General features: G+C 40.3%; 1 protein-coding gene across 3 annotated transcripts; it reads left to right on the top strand.

Annotated features, from left to right (window-relative positions):
- The first annotated feature begins 1,929 nt into the window (after positions 1-1,929).
- Positions 1,930-20,069, top strand: SMPD4 (sphingomyelin phosphodiesterase 4). Of its 3 annotated transcripts, none has more exons than XM_052797796.1 (19): positions 1,930-2,081; positions 2,369-2,455; positions 2,957-3,099; positions 3,250-3,325; positions 4,205-4,295; positions 4,926-4,978; positions 5,566-5,717; positions 7,026-7,158; positions 7,808-7,879; positions 11,587-11,676; positions 14,204-14,349; positions 14,826-14,916; positions 15,913-16,013; positions 16,313-16,476; positions 17,188-17,393; positions 17,662-17,895; positions 18,651-18,782; positions 18,945-19,073; positions 19,540-20,069. In XM_052797796.1, the coding sequence occupies exons 1-19, from the start codon at positions 2,043-2,045 to the stop codon at positions 19,864-19,866; spliced, it is 2,466 nt and encodes an 821-aa protein (XP_052653756.1). In that variant the 5' UTR covers positions 1,930-2,042; the 3' UTR covers positions 19,867-20,069. The 3 variants fall into 3 exon arrangements, with proteins under 3 accessions (XP_052653756.1, XP_052653755.1, XP_052653757.1); XM_052797795.1 differs by having other exon boundaries at positions 4,205-4,313; XM_052797797.1 differs by lacking the exon at positions 11,587-11,676 and having other exon boundaries at positions 4,205-4,313.
- Positions 20,070-20,629: the final 560 nt, after the last annotated feature.

The raw sequence follows: 20,629 nt of genomic DNA, 5'->3' as shown, positions 1-20,629 counted from the left end.
GCACTTTTAAAACATGGCCAGCATCCCAACCAGGCCACGTAAACTTATATGCATCACAGCAAATATAGCTCGAACAGTTCTATTCAATCACACTATTGTACGTGTCAAAGAACTCTTCTGTCATCTGTTACCAGCTTGCTACATTCAAAATACTGGACATTTGTTTTAAAAAAAAAAAAAATCATATGTAATATAGAAAAGGAAAGGAATAAGCAAATTAATTGCCTGGCAGGATTCCAAATGGGGTTGTCTGAAAAGCTGTTAATTTGTCTTTTCAGCAGTCAGGAACTGGATTGCTCTACTGCCACTGGAGCTGCTGCCTTCCCTCCTCTTAGTCACTGCCAAGATCAAAAAGCAGTTTTGAGATCCAGTTTGGGAAAAGCAGATTGGAGTGGAAGTACATGTCAATACCAAGAAATAACGTACCATTTTTAATTCTGATCGTGTAAACATTTATATAAATATTGAATCATTTTACCTTGGTAAATAATCCTGTTAAACTGGATTAATAAAGTCACCCTGCAGGGTCAGAGCTGATGTTACAAAAGGAATTCCTCTGTTTTTCTCTCTAACACAATTTTTTATGCTTTGTTTCAATGTTAATGACAGCAGTGGAGTATGAGGCCACATCATTTTGTTTGACCTGCTACACAACGTAAACCAGACCATTTCACTCAACTTTTCTTGCACGTCCTCGCATAAACCAGTCAGAACGATCAAGAAAATCTACATTTTACCCACATTGGTCTTTCCTGACAAAACCTGTAAATCTTGTTGCGAACAAAACCAAACTTGTCTGAGCAGGATTATTTTCTGTAATCATGTTTACTGGTGTTAATTATATAACTGTCTTTGTTATTTTATAAAATAATTATACTTTTCTGGACCTCTGACTGGAAATCTCTCTCTGGATACTGGCACAACATGAGCATTCCTCTGGTTTTATGGAATTTCCCCCCAATTCCCAATTTTAAAAAACACGAGCAGCCGATAGTTTTTCTGCCCATTTATTTTTCTTGCACACAAATTACTGGGGCTTTGCAATTAAATGTATCATCTCGCTTCCTTCTAAATATGAATCGTAAGCATGCATCAAACGCTCTTCTGCATTATTAGCAATTTTAATTTTACTTTGTCTATCTACCAGTGGGATATTATCATCACAAGGGTTTCTTTCGCTCTCCTTATACACGGAGAAGTGATTACCCTTATGTCTATAACCAAGTGTTTTTCCTGGTGACTTCAGCTTCCCTTACCAATGCTTTTAATCTGAACGGTGTAATTACTGTTTCCTATAGCTCGGCTGATGCATGCAGGTCTCATTTCTAACAGAGTCCCGCGGCATAGCTGCCTCATTTTCTGACATAGTTTTCTGGCCATTTAATACACTTCTATTTAAAAAAAAAATCCCACTTTTCCTCCACAGTATTATGACGTTCTTCTAATACACCATTTTTAAATTCGCCCGTAGTTTGGACGAAACCAGTCAGGAATTATGTCTTATCAGGAACCGTGTGTTGTCAGTGAGGCCTCTCTTTGCCCACACTGCTTTTAATTTGCTCTCAAGATGCTCTCTCTCCAAACACCAATATCTGAGCAAGTGATGGCTTCACCTTCACCGCCACCAAACCCCGGGCTGCTGTGTGCTTGCCTGACCGCGGTCCCTGTTGTCAGATACGTCCCCCCAAAAAACCTCCAGAGCACCCCGGAGCCCCCCTCGAGGATTCTCGGGAAGGGGCTGAAGCCCCTCGGGCCCCGCAGGCCGGGGCAGGCCCCCCCCCCCACCAGGGCGGCCATGTTGGAGGGCGCCCAGCGCCGCGCCATCACCATGGCAACAGCGGCACGCGCCCCTCCGCCAGGCGCCGTGGCCGCGGGGGGTGGCGTCACCGCGGCGCGCCGGGCGAGAGCGGTGACGCAGAAAGGCTGCGCCGGCGCCGAGCGCGGGAGGCGGCGGTGAGGGAAGCGTTACCGGCCGCTTCCGCTCCTCTTCCTGCAGCGCGGCCCGGAAACAGGCGGCCCGCCGGTGGCGGGGAGAGGGGGACATGGCCGGCCCGCACCTGCAGCAGCCCAGTTTCCTGCTGGTGGGTGGGGAGCGGCGGGAGCTCACCGGGGAGGCGGCCCAGCGAGCCCGAGGGGCCGTGCCCAGCGGGTCGTCCCGTTCCGGTTGGGCTCGCGGGGTTTCTGGTTAACCGTCAGCTTTGTTGCGTACCTGTGCGAGCTGTAAAGTCGGTCAGCGTGAACCTCAGCCGTGTCAACAGGAACGCCGTGCCGGAGGAGCGGCGTAGTTAGGGGGTTTTTACGTCACGGCCGTGATAAATACTGTCCGTTCTGGCAGCGGTGATCTGATTTCCCTTATGGTTTGTCACAGGCCACTTTGAAGGCAGATTGTGTAAACAAACCCTTCGTTCAGCGGTGCCACGATCTGGAGACGGTCATTGAGGAGTTTCCCGCCAAGGTGAGCGGCCGCTGCCTTTCCAGAATCTCGCTGCCCAGCCTATTTCGGGGGAATTTGCTTTTTTCACGTTACTATTTTCTTTGTTCCTATTCCTCTTATCCAGAGTTCTGGGGACCCCAGGTGAAACAGTGAGACGCCAGTGTTTCCCAAGAGTGAAAAAACCTTTTCTAGTCATTAAAAGATTTTTTCAGTTGACTGCACTTCATTAATACCTTTCAGCCTCAATTTACGAGGAAAACTAGTTTTTAAAATGTGACAAGTAATTGCATGTGGTGCTGATGAGTATCATCGCAACTTTAGTAGGATCAGAAATCAGGATAGAGTTCCTGTAATTGCCGTATTATAATACATTCTTTTGAATGGAAGCTCTGCCCAGTGATAATCTGGAAACAGCCATAAGTAGCTGGCAGACAGTATCTTTGTGCGTTGTAGTATGTGCAATAGAGGTTGTTCAAGTGAGGAATTGTACACATTAACTATTTGTGTCTGTTTTCCCTAAAGGAACTGCATGGCATCTTCCCATGGCTGGTGGAGAGCATTTTTGGTAGCCTGGATGGCATCATCGTGGGCTGGAATCTTCGCTGTTTGCAAGGAAGAACAAATCCCACTGAATATTCTGTGGCTTTGGATTTCTTGGATCCCAGGTAAACTCATTCATTTCAGCACAGATTAAAAACTGTAGGGTGAACAAATAACTAATGTTTGACCCTTTTCTCTTGTGCAAATATAAATTCACAAAAGTGACACAGGAGAGGGTTCTTACCATGGATTTTAATTCTGATGCTTGTTTGCAGTGGCCCAATGATGAAGCTGGTTTACAAACTCCAAGCAGAAGAGTACAGATATGATTTCCCAGTCTCATATCTTCCAGTGAGTAACTGAAAAATCTGTAAAAAGAGAATATAGTTGTTGCAGCTATTGGAACTTTGCACGCACTTTATATGTACGGTTCAATATAGGCCAAGGTATAGCCTCAGTGCTCAAGGTTTAGAGCATACCCGTTTCTTTAAACAGTTGCTAGATGAGGAGAGTTCCCAGCCATAAACTTTGTAGGAGATGGTAGTTGTCAGCAGCTAGATATTTGTGCTGTTCAGCCAAGAAGGCTGCATTGTGATTCTTATCCTGTTCCCAGAGAGTCGTGTGCTTTATCTTGGTTACCAGTAGTTGCAGGATTGAAAATAGTTTTCCAAGCTCGTCACAAAGCAGTGCCTTCCCTGGCTGCGCTTTGTGCCCATGTGTTTGAAGACTAACTGCTATCCTGGTTATGAACTATGACATTTCAAACAAAAATGTTTATCTGCAGAGTTATTTCACTTTGTTTCTTCCATTGCTACCAGCTACCTGCTGTATAGAAATTGATTCAGATAGTTCGACAGTCTTTAACAAAAGGAAACGTCATTTAAGTATATAGTAATTGCTGGTCCACAGCTCAGTTACCCTAATAAAACCACCAGTCATCAAGCAAACACCAGTCTTCTGCTGCTCCCACTCCAACTGGAAAAGTCTTGGTGAAGGCTCTTTTTCTTTTTCTTCTTCTTCTACTGAATACTCATTTTCAGTGAGAAAGTTGGCAGTTATCTAAAGAGTATGCGTTTGCACAAGGAACTACTGCAATGCAGTAAAATCCCACTGCACTGAATGTAGATATCATCCCAGAATGCTGGAATGCAGCAGAACTTCACTGTCTGAAAACATACTCTGCAAGTATGCTGAGTAGCCAGATTAATATTTCATTACTCTGTTTTTCAGGGCCCTGTGAAGGCTTCAATACAAGAGCAAGTCCTACCAGAATGCTCTTTATACCACAACAAAGTCCAGTTTCCTTCATCTGGTGGTTTAGGTTTGAATTTGGCCCTTAGTATCCTTTTAACAGTTGTATATTTAATTCCTTTTAAATATCTAAAACTGAGAGATTACGAGCATTTCTGTTGTGTATTTATTACGTGTCTGTGGTAAATCACGGTCGTGCTAAGAGTTTGGGCTGATTAGAAATGTTTAGATTCCAATGAAAAATAAATTTGTCCTCTTCTTATAAACCCTTGTGGGGGAATTTCTGGCCTTATTCAAGTCAACAACAAAATTCCCAGTGATTCCAGTAGAGCCTGTATTTCACAATTTTTGTTTTCGTAACTACTCATAGTTTATGCAATATGATAGAAAAAGGGCATGTTAACTTTGCAGCTAGTGTACTTGTTGGAAGCAGTCTAGCTGCAGCTGCACTGGTTTCAGTTTGAGATAGTCAAATGTGCTGAGAAGAGTAATGCAAACGCACCTTGCCACATAGAGAAAAACTCAACTACCAATGTTTGAGTCGGCTGGAAAGCAAGAAGGCAAAGCTGAATTTACTGTTAAGCTCTAGCAAGTTATTTTAGCATTGACAAAATAAAAATTTAATGTCTAGTCAGCATCCCCAGATATCTAACAGCTGTACCTGTTTTTTATTATCTGATCCTTGACTCTGTTCTTCCAGATCCATTTGAATATTACATGTTTTACTTTGCAATTAGTTTGATTACACAGAAGGTAAGTACCTTTCAGCAATTTTTCCCTTAAAATAGTATTAGCCTTTCTTCACAATGCTTTAAGAGCCCGCTGAGATGCTGTCCAGCTGAATTAACAGCAGTTTTAGCTGTACTTTTAGAATTTGTTATTGCTTTGGTTCAGTTGATGAAGTAAGACTGGATAATAAACAAAATACCCACCTTAGATATTCCAGTAAGCAGTCTGTCCAACAACATGCCAGCACGGAGCAGGCAATGGATTCCAAATGGGTTTCCTACCCCTCTATCCAATAACACCACTTATACAGTCATAACCACAGCTTTGTAGTATGCTGTCTGGTTATTTGGTTCCTCTTCCTGTTGTTACCTGTGCTATATAACACTGCACTCTTCTCATACTTGGTTACATTCACTACTACAGCAACAGTTCTCTTACAGTTAGTTATTTTACCATTGCTCCAAAGTGTCTTTGTTGTCAATTCACCCTTTATAACCACTGGGCTTCTGCTTATTTATGCTAAATGGGTCTGGCTGTGTAACAGACACTCCCTAGCAGCGGCTTAAAGTAACAGCATATAACTCCAGGTATATCGTGTGTGTCTGTTTCAGAACTCACCCGTCACCCATCATGTCAGCCCTTCCAACAGTGCTTATTTCATCTTGGTGGACACATACCTGAAGTGTTTCCTACCCACTGAAGGAAGCGTCCTTCCTCCACCTTCTTCAAATCCCGGGGGAGCCATCCCTTCTCCAACTCCCAGGTAATGACTACAGTGCCAGAGGCAAATTGCAGGAACAGTGCGTACAAAATACAGTTTGTTGGAACAAAATCTCTAATAAGTAGAAAAGACCTCTGCTCTTTATGATCTGTATGTACTTACAAAAAATTAAATAGATTTATGTTTACCGTAAAGGTTTCAGTTGAAAGTCTGAAAGGTAGCTATTATTGGAGAAGAAAAGGCATGTACAAGCCACAAAAATTCATCAGTTCAGCAACTCTAGTTGTGTTTTGTGCCCTGCAACTGGAGTAGGACAGATCTAACTGTACTTGACAGTTTTTACTACCTTCAGATACATATGGTATGTGGTAAAGATGGCACTGGTGATAACCACTGTTGCAAGGAAACTTACATCTTTTATTAATGTTGCTATAAATCCAGACAACTTGACAGTTGGTCATTTTGTTTCAGTTCTGAGGTTGCCATCCTTAATTGCTTAATGTTCTCATTACCTATTTTGCATTTCTTTGAAATTGCTGCATCAGGACCATGTCTGTGGCTTTGATGCAGACTGATAGTGCTCATAGGTTTCTTAGTTCATAACTTCCTGGTATAAAAAGCCAAGACACATACTAGTAATCAAATCATATGAGTGACTGCATTTCAGGTGACTTTTTGCATCGTCAAGCTATTTAGCCACAACCGGAAGGAAGAGAATGAAAGATTTTTGACCGCTTACTGAAGTTCTATATATCTATGCGATAATGGCATAAAACCAAACTCACAAAGTTGAAGGGAAAATGCTCCAATACAAGCACCCAGTCTTTTGTTCTTTGTAATGGCCAAGTGTGTGGAAGTCCACATTTTCAAAATGGGTTTTGCTACTCAAATTTATAAAATGTTCTCAATATTGGCAACTTTATACAAATGTAAAAAAAAACCCTGCATTTTAAATACATTTCAAATATCAGTTTCCATGGTTTCCATGGTCTGTTGAGCCTTAGCATATACCTAGGAAAATACAGATCAGGTGAATTATGAATATGGAAGGCAGAGTGAAAGAAAACAAACTGAATAGGAGAAAGTAAAAAACCCATGTATTATTGAACATAACATCAGGTCTGTGTAAAGCTGGTTCAGTGCAGTATGAATAGTGATGTACTGTTTGTTTATAGTTAAAGTGACTAGTAATTATAACACGTTGCAGAAGTTTGCAATGTGTAATCAACTGTGCAGTTTTACTTCTTAAAGACCGGTTTCCAGTTTATAAGCTGGTGATTACACGGAAATACATCATTGCTTTTACTGAGGCTTACTGACTTCAGTATTTCCCTTCATTTGCCTTTCAAGGTCTCCAGCAGTGCCTTTCACTTCCTATGGCATGCATCACACCAGCTTGCTGAAACGGCACATTGCCCATCAGCCTTCTGTGAATGCTGACCCAGCTTCACAGGAGATCTGGAGATCAGAAACACTGCTCCAGGTAAGTTGAATTTAAGGAGGAAAACACCCCACAGCATTTCTTGCTGCTAACTGAGGGATCTCTCCTTTTTAAACCAGAGATAGTTATGCCATTTTGCTGTAGCTTGTTTTTGGAGTTGAGCAGTGCAGCTGTTGTTTTCTGTTACTGAAACAAAGAACCACTGTTAAACTGTTAAGTTGTAATTTAGACAGGCACTTAATATCTTTTTTTTAGACTGTATATCCAACAACTGATCTCAAGCATTTGAGTAATTTTTTCCAGAAAAGTTTCTAAACCTGATTTTTTTTTTTTTTTTTAATCTTACATCAACCTTATGCTCTAAGCAAAGGTTGAGCACAGAGAAGTTGGTTCTGTTCACCATCAAGGAAAGGGAAAGGAGAATCTGGACTTAACAGTTGTTCTGAAACAAGTTCCTACCATGTTGCTGAACTGAAATATTGATGCTTAGCAGGTGCTAACAGTATGCCAACTCAGTCATTTGCATTGATATGATGATAACCTGAAACATCTCTGAATCAGTGCCTGTCTATTTACCAGTACAGCTTAGTTTTCAGATTATATACTATGGTCTTCCCTTATACCTAGCTTGTGACTGACAAGTCCTGGATTATTTCTCTTTCCCTAGCTGAGAAAAATATTTGTTTTGCAGATCTTTGTTGAAATGTGGCTTCATCATTATTCACTGGAAATGTATCAGAAAATGCAGTCCCCTCACGTCAAGGTAATAGTCTGTACTTCATTCATGAGTGTCATCTGATGGTTGACCTCTTATCTTGGGGTAAATCTCCTATTCTGTGGAGAAGTTTTTCATATATTGGTCTAAAGGAAAGAAATAACTTACCAGAGTATCTACCTGAGTGTGTCAAAATTGCTAGTCCAGTTATGAACAATGTTGTGAGTGTGTCATCCAGATTTGCCTTCATTGCAGAAGTTGTGTTGTTTTCGTTTTGGTTTGGTTTTTTTTGTAAGACAAGTTTGTGGGATGGTCACAACAATCTGAACACCAAGAATTAAACTACTAATGACGGGGAAGATGCCACTATAAAAGCATAGTGTTAAATCCCACTGGGGCAACATAGCTAAAATTGATTTCCAGCAGTGATAGCAACTGTTACTGAAATACCAATTAGTAACTTCTAAGATACGTAACCATTTTTTAGCATGAATCCAAATTAAAAAAGGAAATCTTACTAAATTGTCCTTCAGTGTTAAGTGAATAAACCATTTTTGTTGTTTCATGTTCCAAAATATGCTTTTCACCATAATGGTGTCAGAAGCAGTTCTGTAGCTACAGAGTTCAGAATATTTTACAGTCTTCAGATATCTTCAGAATATCTCTTGCTCAGATAATACACTGGTTTAAGCAGTTTGTGGTGGCCTGTTCAGTAACAAACTACTGCATGTAAAACCAAGTAAGTGTTGGGGAGGCTAAGATCAAAGTCATTATAAATGTAAAGGGAATTTGAAGGAGAAAATGTTGATCCTCTGAATTCCCTCTGGGTCACAGTGGGACTTTCATAGAAGGGGAGAGAAATATAAAAGCTACTCAGGATTTATTCCTGTGTGAAAGAGCAATATGAAAGTTGATTGACTGAGAAATTCTGATCCTTCACTCCACAGACTATAAAATAAACATATTTATATTTTGGTAGGAAAAAACATTGGAGAGCTGAAGTGTGATGGGTTTTGTCTTTTATTCTTAAAGTTGAGGTCAAAATGCAAACTCACTAATGTTGCAAAGTCTCCACTTGGGACTCCCAGCAGCATGGCTGTGCACCTGTGATGGAAAGGCTTTGCTTGGAAGTACCTTTGGTCTGTCTGTCTGTCCAGTCTGTGCATCAAGCGCTGTGCTTAGGCCAGAAATAATGATTGCTTTAAACTTCTCTCCTCTGTTCACCCTCTGTATTTCAGACGCTCTCTTCTAACACTAGGGAGCAGCAGTTATAGACAATGACTATTAATGCTATGGTGGAATAGGGCTTAGGTAGAGCTTAAAGTTCTCTGAAATCACCTTTTCAGGATCCTCCACAAGGTATGTTGAGCCACAACCTGAGGCCATAACTCCCTGATGGTATTTTAGCTTCATCTTTGATGGGAGGTAATCATGGGCATGTAAAAAAGGAAGTCTTCACTCTCTGGGGTTAGAGCACCTGAATAGGGGACTGGAATTCCCCGTGACATCCATAAATGGACAAAGGATCCCTCCTGCAGGACTGAGGAAAGGTTCCGGACCAGTTGGGGACAGGACTGTTCATAAGCCTGTGATGCTTGAACTAATCTTTGTAGACTGGTCTCAGAGTGGGCTGACGGAGAATAGTCTGCTTCGTAGTTCCTCAAATGAGGAAGTAGAATATGCAGAAATGCAAGTTTTGTTTTAACATAAGGGTTAAAGGGCTTGACTGGAAACCCAAGATCACCCTAAACCTTATTCTTAAAATTATTAATAATTATGCAGGTTCACTTGATTCCATTTAGCCTTCTGTGCGTTTGGAAGGAGGGGTAATTAGTGACCATTCATCCCTGGATCTAGACCTGTTTGACCATCAGCGACTTGAAATGGCTACATACCTGTATTGGAAGGTGGGATGAGGTTCCACAGAATTTGCTCTTTTTTTGTCCAGCAGCCAGACTTGTTTGCTTTGATGGGCCAAGCCAGATCCCAGATATGTAACTTCCTGTGAAGTGCCTCAAGGAATGATAGATTTTTTCCTTAAACCTTGTTAATGTCATCACAGACTTCCCTTTACAAATAGAAGGCAGTAGAATGGGAATTAATAGTAAATAATTTCTTTTGACAAGATGTACTTTTCTACTTCACTGCTTTGAATTCTTTCTGGGTCTGGTGTGAACCTGAGGTTGACACTATTTGCTATGCTGAGTTTCACTGTTTTCCCCATTAATTCAACTATTTTCCTATTCTTTTACATTGTCTGTTTGCTTTTTCTTTCTCGGATGATCCAGAGCCCAAGCGTGCAGCATCTCTTTTCCTGTTCCCTTCTGCTGTAATCACAACCCTTAAAAAGAAGTTATTTGATAAAACTTTGTGTAATGCTTCCTGACCTTCCAATGCCAGGTGCCACAGACCCCAGCACTGCATGTGGAACACCCATTAAACTACAGGCCTTTGCTGATTCCTGTAGCAGGGGAGTCAATTACAAAGCAGATGGTGTGTTTGAGCTGTTGGGGAGCTTTTTACGCTAAGAGCGTAAAACCAAAAGATACCAAACTGGCACTAGAGGAGATCGGGTAGGGGCTGTTCAAAGACAGCAGAGGTGTGATCTGGAGAGTTAGTTTAGATGCCTGACAATAGTCATTGGGATCTGTGTAGTGTACATTGTTTGTTTTATGTTTTTTCATTAATTTCATACATGTGTGTCACTGTCACTACAGTATCCTCTTCACCATCACATTGTCAAAAGATACTCTTTACCTTATTCATCCAAGAAGGGATCGGGCTGAGGCTTGCAGAGGCTTCAGTGTTAAGGCAAGATGCCTTTTGCATCAGCATGTAACACTGTATGTTAAGTATGTCTTTTGCCTTTTTATACATGTGGTGTTTCCCTAATAGTAAGAATAATTTCCTCTTTTGAGGAAATTCACAAGACCTGCAGCCTTCCCAAATGGCCTTTAAGTAGAAAGAGAAGACAGAGGATTTCTCTGAACTGGAAACTTACTGGACAGGCTCACAGTGATTATAAAATCATAGAATGGTTTGGGTTGGAAGGGACCTTAAAGATCATCTAGTTCCAACCCCCTGCCATTCCTGCCTTCCACTAGACCAAGTTGCTCAAAGCCCCATCCAACCTGGCCTTGAACACTTCCAGGGACGGGGCATCCACAACTTCTCTGGGCAAACTCTTTTTCTTCCTGTTCCGTGGGAAGAAGAAAGTATCAATTTGAGTTTCTTCCCAGTATACAAACCCTGCTTCTCCGGCAGCACAGGAAGAAATGACAAAAGTTTTCAAAATAGCATTGAAAAAAGCTTGCAGAATATTGAACGCTTTTACTCCACTATTTAATGAAACACCATAACAATGTGTAAATCCTTGTTGCTGCAGTTCAGTTAACTTCTGAAATGGGGAGTTTATTTGGCAAAAGCTCCATATTCCCTACCAGCACTTGCTCTGAAGGTAGCAAAGAGAACAGCCACAGCCACTTACAGCTATACTTTTTTGACACCTGCTCCCAGTTGTACTTCCAAGTTGATAAAGGGTATGAAATACTGTGGAACCAATCTACTGAACACCAGAGAGAAGAGGATACTGTGGCTGCAGTTGTTATTGTGATATGTTGTCCCTGACTGTATTTGTGATGTTCATTTTTTTCCCCCCCACCCTTCTTCCTTGGGCTCATTCTCACTTTTTTTTTCTCTTGCTCTCTTCTCTCCTTTTTTCCCTCCCCCCCCTTCCTTTGTTTCTGTTGTCTCAGCTGGAGGTTCTCCACTACCGACTCAGTATCTCCAGTAAACACCACGGTAGTCCTGCCCAATCCAGCTACCAGGCCCTCCACGCATACCAAGTATTACCATCTTTTCATTTTGTTTCCTTTTTAAAAATCTTGTTCCATCATATAATCTGCAAAGTGTATTGGGGCTAGCTGTACAGCAGCTTTTTCTGCTAAGTTGTGGTTTTACAACTTGATTGAGAACTCTGCACTGAGATTTACTAAATTTTCAGTGAAAACAGATACTGAGAGGTGTTATTAAAGGTCATGGAGAAAATACTTAAAATCTAGCATATTATGAGGACTAATTAGGAACTCCATTTTTAGAGATGCATTCTTGAAATGCACTGTAGAAAGAGGCTTAGCAGCTACGCTGACATTTTTTGACGCCAAAACTGGCTTCACCGATGGCAGATTTCTGCCCTTCACACACTAGTCATTTAAGCAAACCTTGCGTGGAAGAGAAGATCAGAATTTGCATGGCTGTCACCTAAAATTAAGGTAGGTGACATCTAGGTTTTTTTAGTCAGTGAAATGTCATTGACTAGTACTAAATTTGTAGTGGCAATGTGAACTTGAGTGTCCAGTTTTGCAAAAGCACACGAGTGGTACATTTGCAGATTGTTCAGGAAATGTGCATGCAAAAACATTCCTGTTGGAACAGATTGCTGATTCCTCTTTCCCTACTTCAGCCCTTTATTCATTGGGTCTTCATTTTGGGAAAGGGGAGGGCTGAGCATATATACTATAAAGCTCTTTAGCACTACATGGAATTTTCCTGCTGTTTAATCCTTTATTTTTTTTATAAAGTGCTATGATATCTCAAGGTACTGCTTAGAAAGGAAAACAGGAACTACTACTTGTCTTTAAATCTTTTTTACTATTATGTCTATCTAAGTACTGTCTTAAGAAAAGAATGGCATATGTCCATCCTGTAAGTTCAGGTTTGTCAACAAAAACACTTGTGAGGAAAAATACTTTTTAAACCAGTAATGTTTGTAATAGTGCTGATCCAGGCTAAGAGGAAATTATAAGAATTGCTAAGTGGAAAACTACTAGCATCACCTAAAATGATGTACTGAAATAGTGGTACTGGTGGTTTTATAAGTTCAAAAGGTACCTTCAAGGGGAGCCTAGAATTTTTTTTTAAATTATACCCTTTCAAGGCCTATAGCAGACTACTCAACCTCTCTAATTGCTTTTGGAGATCCTGATCTAAACTCCTAGGACCAAGTAACTTCTCAGAGTTCTACCCTCTTATATAAACTCTCCTCAGGACTGTAGAAAACATGCTGACTTACCAGGAGCTGTCAAGAACATAAGACCAGCCTTCATTAGAAATGGTAACAGGTTATTCTCTCTCTTAGAGGAGTCTCAGATCTGGCTGTACTACATGACTATACCTATCATGAAGCCTTGAATCCTTTCCTGGAGTGAATTTTACAGTGTATTAAAAATCTTAAGAGATTGCAAAAATGCATCTGCTTTGCCTCAGGCATTGCAGAGAAAGGACACAGACACACACACAGACCTCCCTCCTCCACGCCCCCAGCACTGGAAATACTGTTGAATTGATTTAAGAAGTGGAAACTTTTTGTACAAAAATGCCTGCTAGTCCCCTAGAGTCATGTTCAGTGTCCTCAGCATGGCTGCATTTGGCATCCTGGAAACATCTTGCAGCTATTGTCTAATACACTCTTCCAGCATCTTCCATTATACTTGCAGCTGTAACTTTTGTTTCATGTACATTCTTCTCAACTTTTGAGAAACCTGAGAGCTGTGAAACTTGGAAAACAAATGTTATCTTAAAATCTGCCTTCAGTAGTGGATTGATATTAGTTCACTACTCTTAAAGCAGATTACATTAGCATAGGAGTTAGTGCTTTGTCCCCAGATTCTGCAGCAGACCAGCTCTGGTGCTGGGCACCCAGGAGAACTAGCTCTTTTTTACCTCATTCATCTCCCTGGTATATCATACACTCACTTATTAGTAACATCACTGTGGCTGACCATCACTCCTTGTTCTACTCCCACCCAGGCTACTTGTACCCATAATGATGCTAGAAGCAACAGGATCACACAGGACTTGAAGCAGTGCTTATTCTTACCATAACTCTTTCTAGGATTATTCTTTCTTATAAGGCAGATGAGTACCAGCATAGGAAGAACTCAATAAAGCCTGCCAAGAGCATAAACAAAGGATCTGTTGTGCTGTCCACAGCAATGAATTTATAACCATAATGAAAGGCTGAATATTCTTTTTTCAGAAAGGGGTAAGTCGAAATCTAGAAGTTACTCTGTTCTTTAATGCTAGCCTGAAATTCAATGCATTAGAGTACTGTAGATACTTTTTCTTACAATCACATTATCAAAAATACACTACTGTTTCTTAGTGAACTGATGGCAGAAGATTGATTCAGCTTGTCCCGGGGAGCAAGTCTGTCTAAAATCAGGTGGCACCAAACTACAGTGAAGAACCCAAAAGGAAGAGAGCATTTCTTGTATTTTGATTTCTGATCTGAGAATATGATTTTCCTGAATTATCTCCTGGCCATTTAGCATGTGATACTCATTATCTTCCTGTCTTTTGCTTTGAATCTAGGAGTCATTTAAGCCCACTGAAGAGCACGTGCTAGTGGTAAGACTGCTTGTGAAACATTTGCATGCTTTCAGCAACAGCCTGAAACCAGAGCCTCTCTCCCCTTCAGCCCACTCCCACACAGCCAGCCCACTAGAGGAGTTTAAAAGGTAGGTACAAGAGCAGCCTGTCTCTGAAACATACAGAGCTTCTCCCTGAAAAGCTGTGCTTTCACCGAGAGGTTGAATTAGGTTGTTTTGATGGTTAAATAGAGAAGTACATTATTAAAAGTACAGGAGAACTAATGGATTATGTTTCTTACATGCACTAGATGGGGGGAGGCAGCTTCAGGAGGGGCGGGATGTCTTGCTATTACACTAGTCTATATCTTGGCACAAGTCAGAGAAAAGAAAATGCTACCAGAGGATTCTGGCCAAGGTTAGTGGAGAATTTTATATTTATGTATTTGAATTGAAATTCAGTGGCCAGAAGTAGCTTCAGTTAAGAAAGAACAAGTTTGGGTCAGTCCTTTCTGTATTCGCATTTGTGGAAGTGTGTTGGGTTGTTGGTTGGTTGGGTTGGGTTTTTTTGTTTTCAAAATTTGCTGCTGGTTTATACATGTGACTCTCTTTGAATCTGTTTGCAGGGTTGTAATTCCTCGGTTTGTCCAGGAGAAACTTTATATCTTTCTGCAACACTGTTTTGGCCACTGGCCTCTGGATGCCTCTTTCAGAGCAGTATGTACCTGCTTCTCTTTCTAAGTCTGTACTCAACAGAACTAGTAATTAGTTATTGCTGTTTAGCAGCTATTTCTTGGTCTTTAAATCTTTTTTTTTCTAGAGCAGTGAAATTCTTTATATAACATCTACATTTAATGTTAGAGTGCCAATTAGATATAAGAAGGAAGTTGAATAGATCTTGGTGAGAATTACTACAGGTTGTTGGCTGATTTTCCTGACACTGAAAATGGCTATTGATTGAAAAGAAAGAGGTGTTACTTTTAAAACAGATACATTCTTATAGGTCCTAATATCTTATCTAATATGATAGGTCATAAACAAAAGTAATATGATGTTAATTTACGATAGCAAGATACTGCAAATATTAACTCCTGCAGGCAGGAAAAGAAATACATCAGATCGTGACTCTTGGTAATTAATGTAGGAGTTTAAAAATGCAGAATGTAACAGGGCTAGATCTTGCTCACTAGACCTATAGTTAGCTATATCGCAGTGTTTAAGGTACACATGTGAGGCAGAATATCAGAAAAAATGTTTACAGAGGCCATGGCAAACCTATTAGTGGCTTCAGTGCAATCAGGACTCCACTGTTTCCTCAGGGTGATGGGTATGTCTATGCAGAAGAAATAGAAATTATATTAATGTAGCATCTTGTTTGCTTACTTCAGTAGAGGTTCAGTGAACACTACCAGAGCTGTTAAATGCACCTTAGATGTAGCCACCAGCTAAGTTTTCTTTTTTTGTAGTAGCTGTTTGAGTGCTGTCTCATTTGGGTATTACAGAAGATCCAGATTGGTCCTAACCAACAGGCACTTGGTTCTTTCAGTTCTTTTTCAAAGATACTCAGATTACTAGAGAGCTTTATTCCTGAAAACTTTTAGGTGTCATTAAGATAATATTCACTAGGTTTAAAAGAAACGAACAAAAACCCATTCTGTCTTCCTTTCCAAAAAGTATTGATACTCACATGTTTTTATGTGTGATTTTGCTTAGGTTCTTGAGATGTGGTTAAGTTACTTGCAGCCTTGGAGATATGCTCCAGAAAAGCCACCACAAAGCGCAGAGCCCTTGCCTCGCAGTGTGTCAGAGAAATGGTAAGGAGGAAAGCAACTGTGAGTAATCTGAACCAAGACTCAAGTTTATGCAGATCCTGAGTAAACCAGTAGAATTTCGGGAAGCATCCACCAACCTGAATTAGCTTCCTATACAAGATCAGAGATGATTTGTTACAACACAGGCTTTTGTTTTGAGAGGAGTATTCTTTCGTCTCAGTGCAAATAGACAATCTTTCCAGAGACAGTATAAAACATTCCCTTAGTGATTCATTTGGCAGAAGACAAAATAACAGTTGTTTACATAGCTGTACTCACAAATCCTGTACTCGCTTTGACAGGGCTGCCTTCATTCAAGAAAACCTACTCATGTATACTAAGCTGTTTGTAGGATTTCTGAACAGAGCTCTTCGAACAGACTTGGTCAGTCCAAAAAATGCTCTCATGGTGTTCCGAGTAGCCAAAGTCTTTGCTCAGCCCAATCTAGCTGAAATGATCCTGAAAGGTAAATGGATATTTTGACATCTTATGCTGTCCTGTCTCAATCTTTCTTCACAATGGCTACATCTCACCTCAGAAGCACTGAGGTGAATAGACTTTATCTCCCTTTTGCATGCTATTTTGCCATTCAAAAGTCTGCATGTCTTCACTAATATTTGTCATATTGGTTTAATATGTCTATAGTTCTTTTCTAACCACCATCATTTAGATTTCATTCCACAATTTTTCTTTAAAGGAGAAAGAATACAATATTGGGTATTTGCAATAAAGTCAGTTTTTTCTTACACTTGTCTTGATTGTTTACCTCAGGATTAAAATTTCTTATATCTCTAAAGGTATCTGTACTTAGCAAAACAGCTACTCAGCTAGTCATGTATATTCTTCAGGATAATTAGGATACAGTAAATTTGGGAGAGGCAAGATTTGACAATTATCAATGTCTTAAGTGTCATGATTCTCCACTGCCTTTGAAAAAAGTTACAGGCTTAAAGTGCTGTCTGTATGGGCTGCATTTAAATGCACTCTGACATTTTCTGCTGTGGGCAGAGAGGATTAAATGGAAAAAAAAAGTAATTAAGGCCTCTTTCCCCCTAGAACTACCTGCCTACCTAAAAGCAAGTTGCCTAGCAGACTTAAGATGCTTTGTAGCTAGACCTTCCCCAGCCAAAACCAGGAGTATTATGTAATCATCTTCACTACTTTTCTCAAATTCTAGGGGAACAGTTATTCCTGGAGCCAGAACTTGTTATTCCCCATCGTCAACATCGACTTTTTATGACCCCCACACTTGGTGGGAGCTTCCTCTCATCATGGCCTGCAACTATAACAGATGCCTCATTTAAGGTGAAGAGTCATGTTTACAGCTTGGAAGGACAGGACTTCCAGTATAAACAAATGTTTGGCACAGAAGTCAGAAATTTGGTAAGCAACAAATTTCTTTCCACATATCGTCTACTTTGACAGGTGTTTTCTCAATGCTGAGCATCCATATTATGAGAAGTTAAGAGTGGGAAACTTTAAAAACTACCTTTGCCCTATGCAACTAACAGTCTTAGCACAAGTCCATCTGAGCTAAGAGAGTGAGCTTGCTGGGTTTGCTCTCGCTGCCAGGTATCAAGGCACAGTTTTATCCGTGTATTGATGCTTAGCCATCCTTTATGTTTGTCCCACACAATTTTTTTTGTTTTAGGTGCTAAAACTGGCTCAGTTAATTTGTCAGGCGCAGCAGACGGCAAAATCCATATCAGACCATTCTGCAGAAACAATGGCTAGCCAGTCCTTCTTTTCATGGTTTAGATTTACGCCATCTGAGATGAATGGTTCCTACACAGGCAATGACCTTGATGAAATTGGGCAAGACAGCATCAAAAAAACAGATGAATATTTAGAGAAGGCACTGGAATACTTGTGCCAAATCTTTAAGGTACGTAACATCTTTCTAAGAACTGTCCCTGTGTGGCAGTCTGAACAAGAGTCAGGATTCCTCAAATGTACTTTTGTCTCTCTTGTACTTTGTGGGGTTATAAAGCCATCCAGAGACTCTGCTAGCAAATTTTGTTGTAAACATCTTGTAGGCTTGACTTTACCTGACTACTTCAAAACCCATTTCAATGTAGATGGAACTAGATGCTCTGAATTTCTGAATATCAAGCCTACTTCGTTTCAGGTGACCACTCTTTTGGACTCTATACCAAACCTGTCTCTACTTGTGCCTGTTCTCATGTTTACAAACAGGCAATGCATAGCTTAAATTTTAAAAACCGTCCACTATCTTCTAATTGTAAAGAACTATAAAAATGCAACATATAACTGCAGCTATAGATGAATGGATGAACTAGAAGTAGTCTGTTTCTTTGGTTAAACTTAAAAGAACAGATGAATTTCTGTCAGCCACATGCCCTCATACATAATTGACCTAGAAGACAACTATTTGACAGCTCTCAAGGACTAAGGGACATATAAAACAGAACACCTTTTTTGGATTTGACAAGCAGAGACAAGAAATCTGGAGACTTCTATCTCCTTTTAATGTCTAACTGAGGTGCTATTAAGCAGTTCTTGGTATCTGTGCTGGCTGTCGAAGTTTTCCAGTACTAAGGAGTTTGTGAAGGGAGAAATAAATGAAATAGAAGGGAGTAGATCAGACACATGCTTTAGAACTGTGTTATTCTTGAGTAGCTGAATGAAGCCCAACTGACCCAGATGATGATGAAGTGTGGGACAGCTCAAGATGAGAATGGAAAAAAACAGCTTCCAGACTGCATTGAAAGCGAGGATGGCCTCATTCTTACACCCCTTGGCAGGTACCAGGTGAGAGAAGATTCTATATTGCTACCCTAGATTGTTCTTGAAAAAACAAGTTCTTTTTCCACATCAAGAGAAATGCAACTTATTTGGGGCTAAGAGAGGTGCCAGTAAAAAGGTGTTTCAGATGGAAGCTACAAGATAAGGGGTTTATTTTCCTGTTTCTAGATCATAAATGGCCTACGTAGATTTGAGGTGCAGTATCAAGGAGATACTGAGCTTCAGCCCATCCGAAGCTACGAAAATGCCACTCTTGTCCGCCTCCTGTTTCGTTTATCCTCGGTGCTTAACGAAAGGGTATGTACAGCACTGCCTCCTTTCATATTCTCCATTGCAAATTTCTGTTCTTCACTGCACTTGCACATATATGACACTTCGTTTGTTCTTGCTGTTTCCTTTATTGTGATCTAGATAGGTATTTCCTGATAGTATCAGGCCTGCTTCTCTACCTGTAGTTCTGCTTTTCCTACACAAAACATTAATAAATAACATTTTAAATGTATTCTTTATTCTTGGTGAACAATGGACTATCATTCAGAATGAATGTTTCTAAAACAGGAAAAGCAAATCCTTTTCTTCCTATAGGTATGATAGATACAAGGCAAGTTGGCACTAAAGCAGTTTATTTAAAAGTGCATTTTGATCCCCCCCCCATTTCCTATAATCCTCATCCTATAAATGAAGAAAATTGTAAAATAAGTTACACTTACTTTATGACAGTAGTTGCAGTAGAATACTAATGTTTAAACTTTTCTTACCTCAGTTTGCTGATCAGATGGATGTGCTTTGCTCCAGGGAAGATTTTGTTGGCAGACTTTGTCGCTATCATCTTACCAACCCCCATCTCATACAGAAAATCAGGTATAGTCCTGTGGTGAAGGACGGAACAAGCCAGAACTGGGGACCAAGAATCAGTCTGAGGTTTCTAGCTAGCTACAGGACTCTCATTTCTTTGCTGATGATCTACTTCATTGCATCCTGGTTTTACATTGGGCCAGTAGGCTGCACATTCATTATCCTGATTGGATATTTTCTTTATGCCGTAATAATGACTTTTTTCTGTGAAGGATGGAAACCACATGAACACTAATTTCCTTCTCTCGGCTTCCACTTGTAAAAATAAATGTTTTAAGGATGAGCCTGGGATTCAATGACTAAAATGTTTGAATTATCAGATCTTCCTAAAGTATTTTTTAATATTAAAGTTAATTGAGTTTTATAAACAATGATGTGGTGGTGTGGAGTGGAGATAATAAATGTAAATTTTATTTTTATAAAAGTGTTCGTATAGAATCTGGTGAATGACTTGGGTTTTTTTGAGGGGGGGAAGAATGGGCCATCAGTATTTAATACTGAAATGAACTGTACCATATGTAGAAATATTTTTGATTCAGCAATAACTGGATTGAAGCCTTTTACACTGTTCTAAAGCAAGAATTAGCTGTAGGACTTGCTTACTTACACATTATGCTTACAACCAGAGCAGTTACAAAGGCAACAGAAATAGCAGTGCACCAAGAAATTTATAGGAAGTCACACTGACAGAAAAAAACCCAGAAGATGGGACAAGGCAGCAAGAATGGCATCTCATAGCCCAGTGTCGGGCTTAAACCTCCTCTTCCCTGCCTGAGGCCTCCCCAACCCAGGCAGGTTTGTGTCTTCTGCCTCCATAAACCACTTCCTTACTTTCTTCTCCGTATGTTTGCACCTCTTCTGGAGCCACTGTGTTCAATGGGGTATTAATACTTGCTTGTAAAAATGGAAGTTACTGCTTACTATAACTCTAAAACCTGACAGTTTTGGCCAGCAGGTAGCAGCATTCCTCTCAGAGTTCAACAAATACTTTGTTGTCC

Source organism: Harpia harpyja, chromosome 9 (genome assembly GCF_026419915.1).
Source record: "Harpia harpyja isolate bHarHar1 chromosome 9, bHarHar1 primary haplotype, whole genome shotgun sequence".
Taxonomy (NCBI): domain Eukaryota; kingdom Metazoa; phylum Chordata; class Aves; order Accipitriformes; family Accipitridae; genus Harpia; species Harpia harpyja.
The sequence above is the reverse complement of the archived record's forward strand: the minus strand, read 5'-3'. Positions and strand labels throughout refer to the sequence as shown.

Bases quoted from the DNA above. Each gene is read 5' to 3' on its own strand.
- SMPD4 (XM_052797795.1), top strand. From the start codon at position 2,043: ATGGCCGGCCCGCACCTGCAGCAGCCCAGTTTCCTGCTG. The intron at 11,677-14,203 runs GTATTACCATCT...CTTTGAATCTAG, and splicing joins AGGCCCTCCACGCATACCAA to GAGTCATTTAAGCCCACTGA. The intron at 18,783-18,944 runs GTGAGAGAAGAT...TCCTGTTTCTAG, and splicing joins CACCCCTTGGCAGGTACCAG to ATCATAAATGGCCTACGTAG.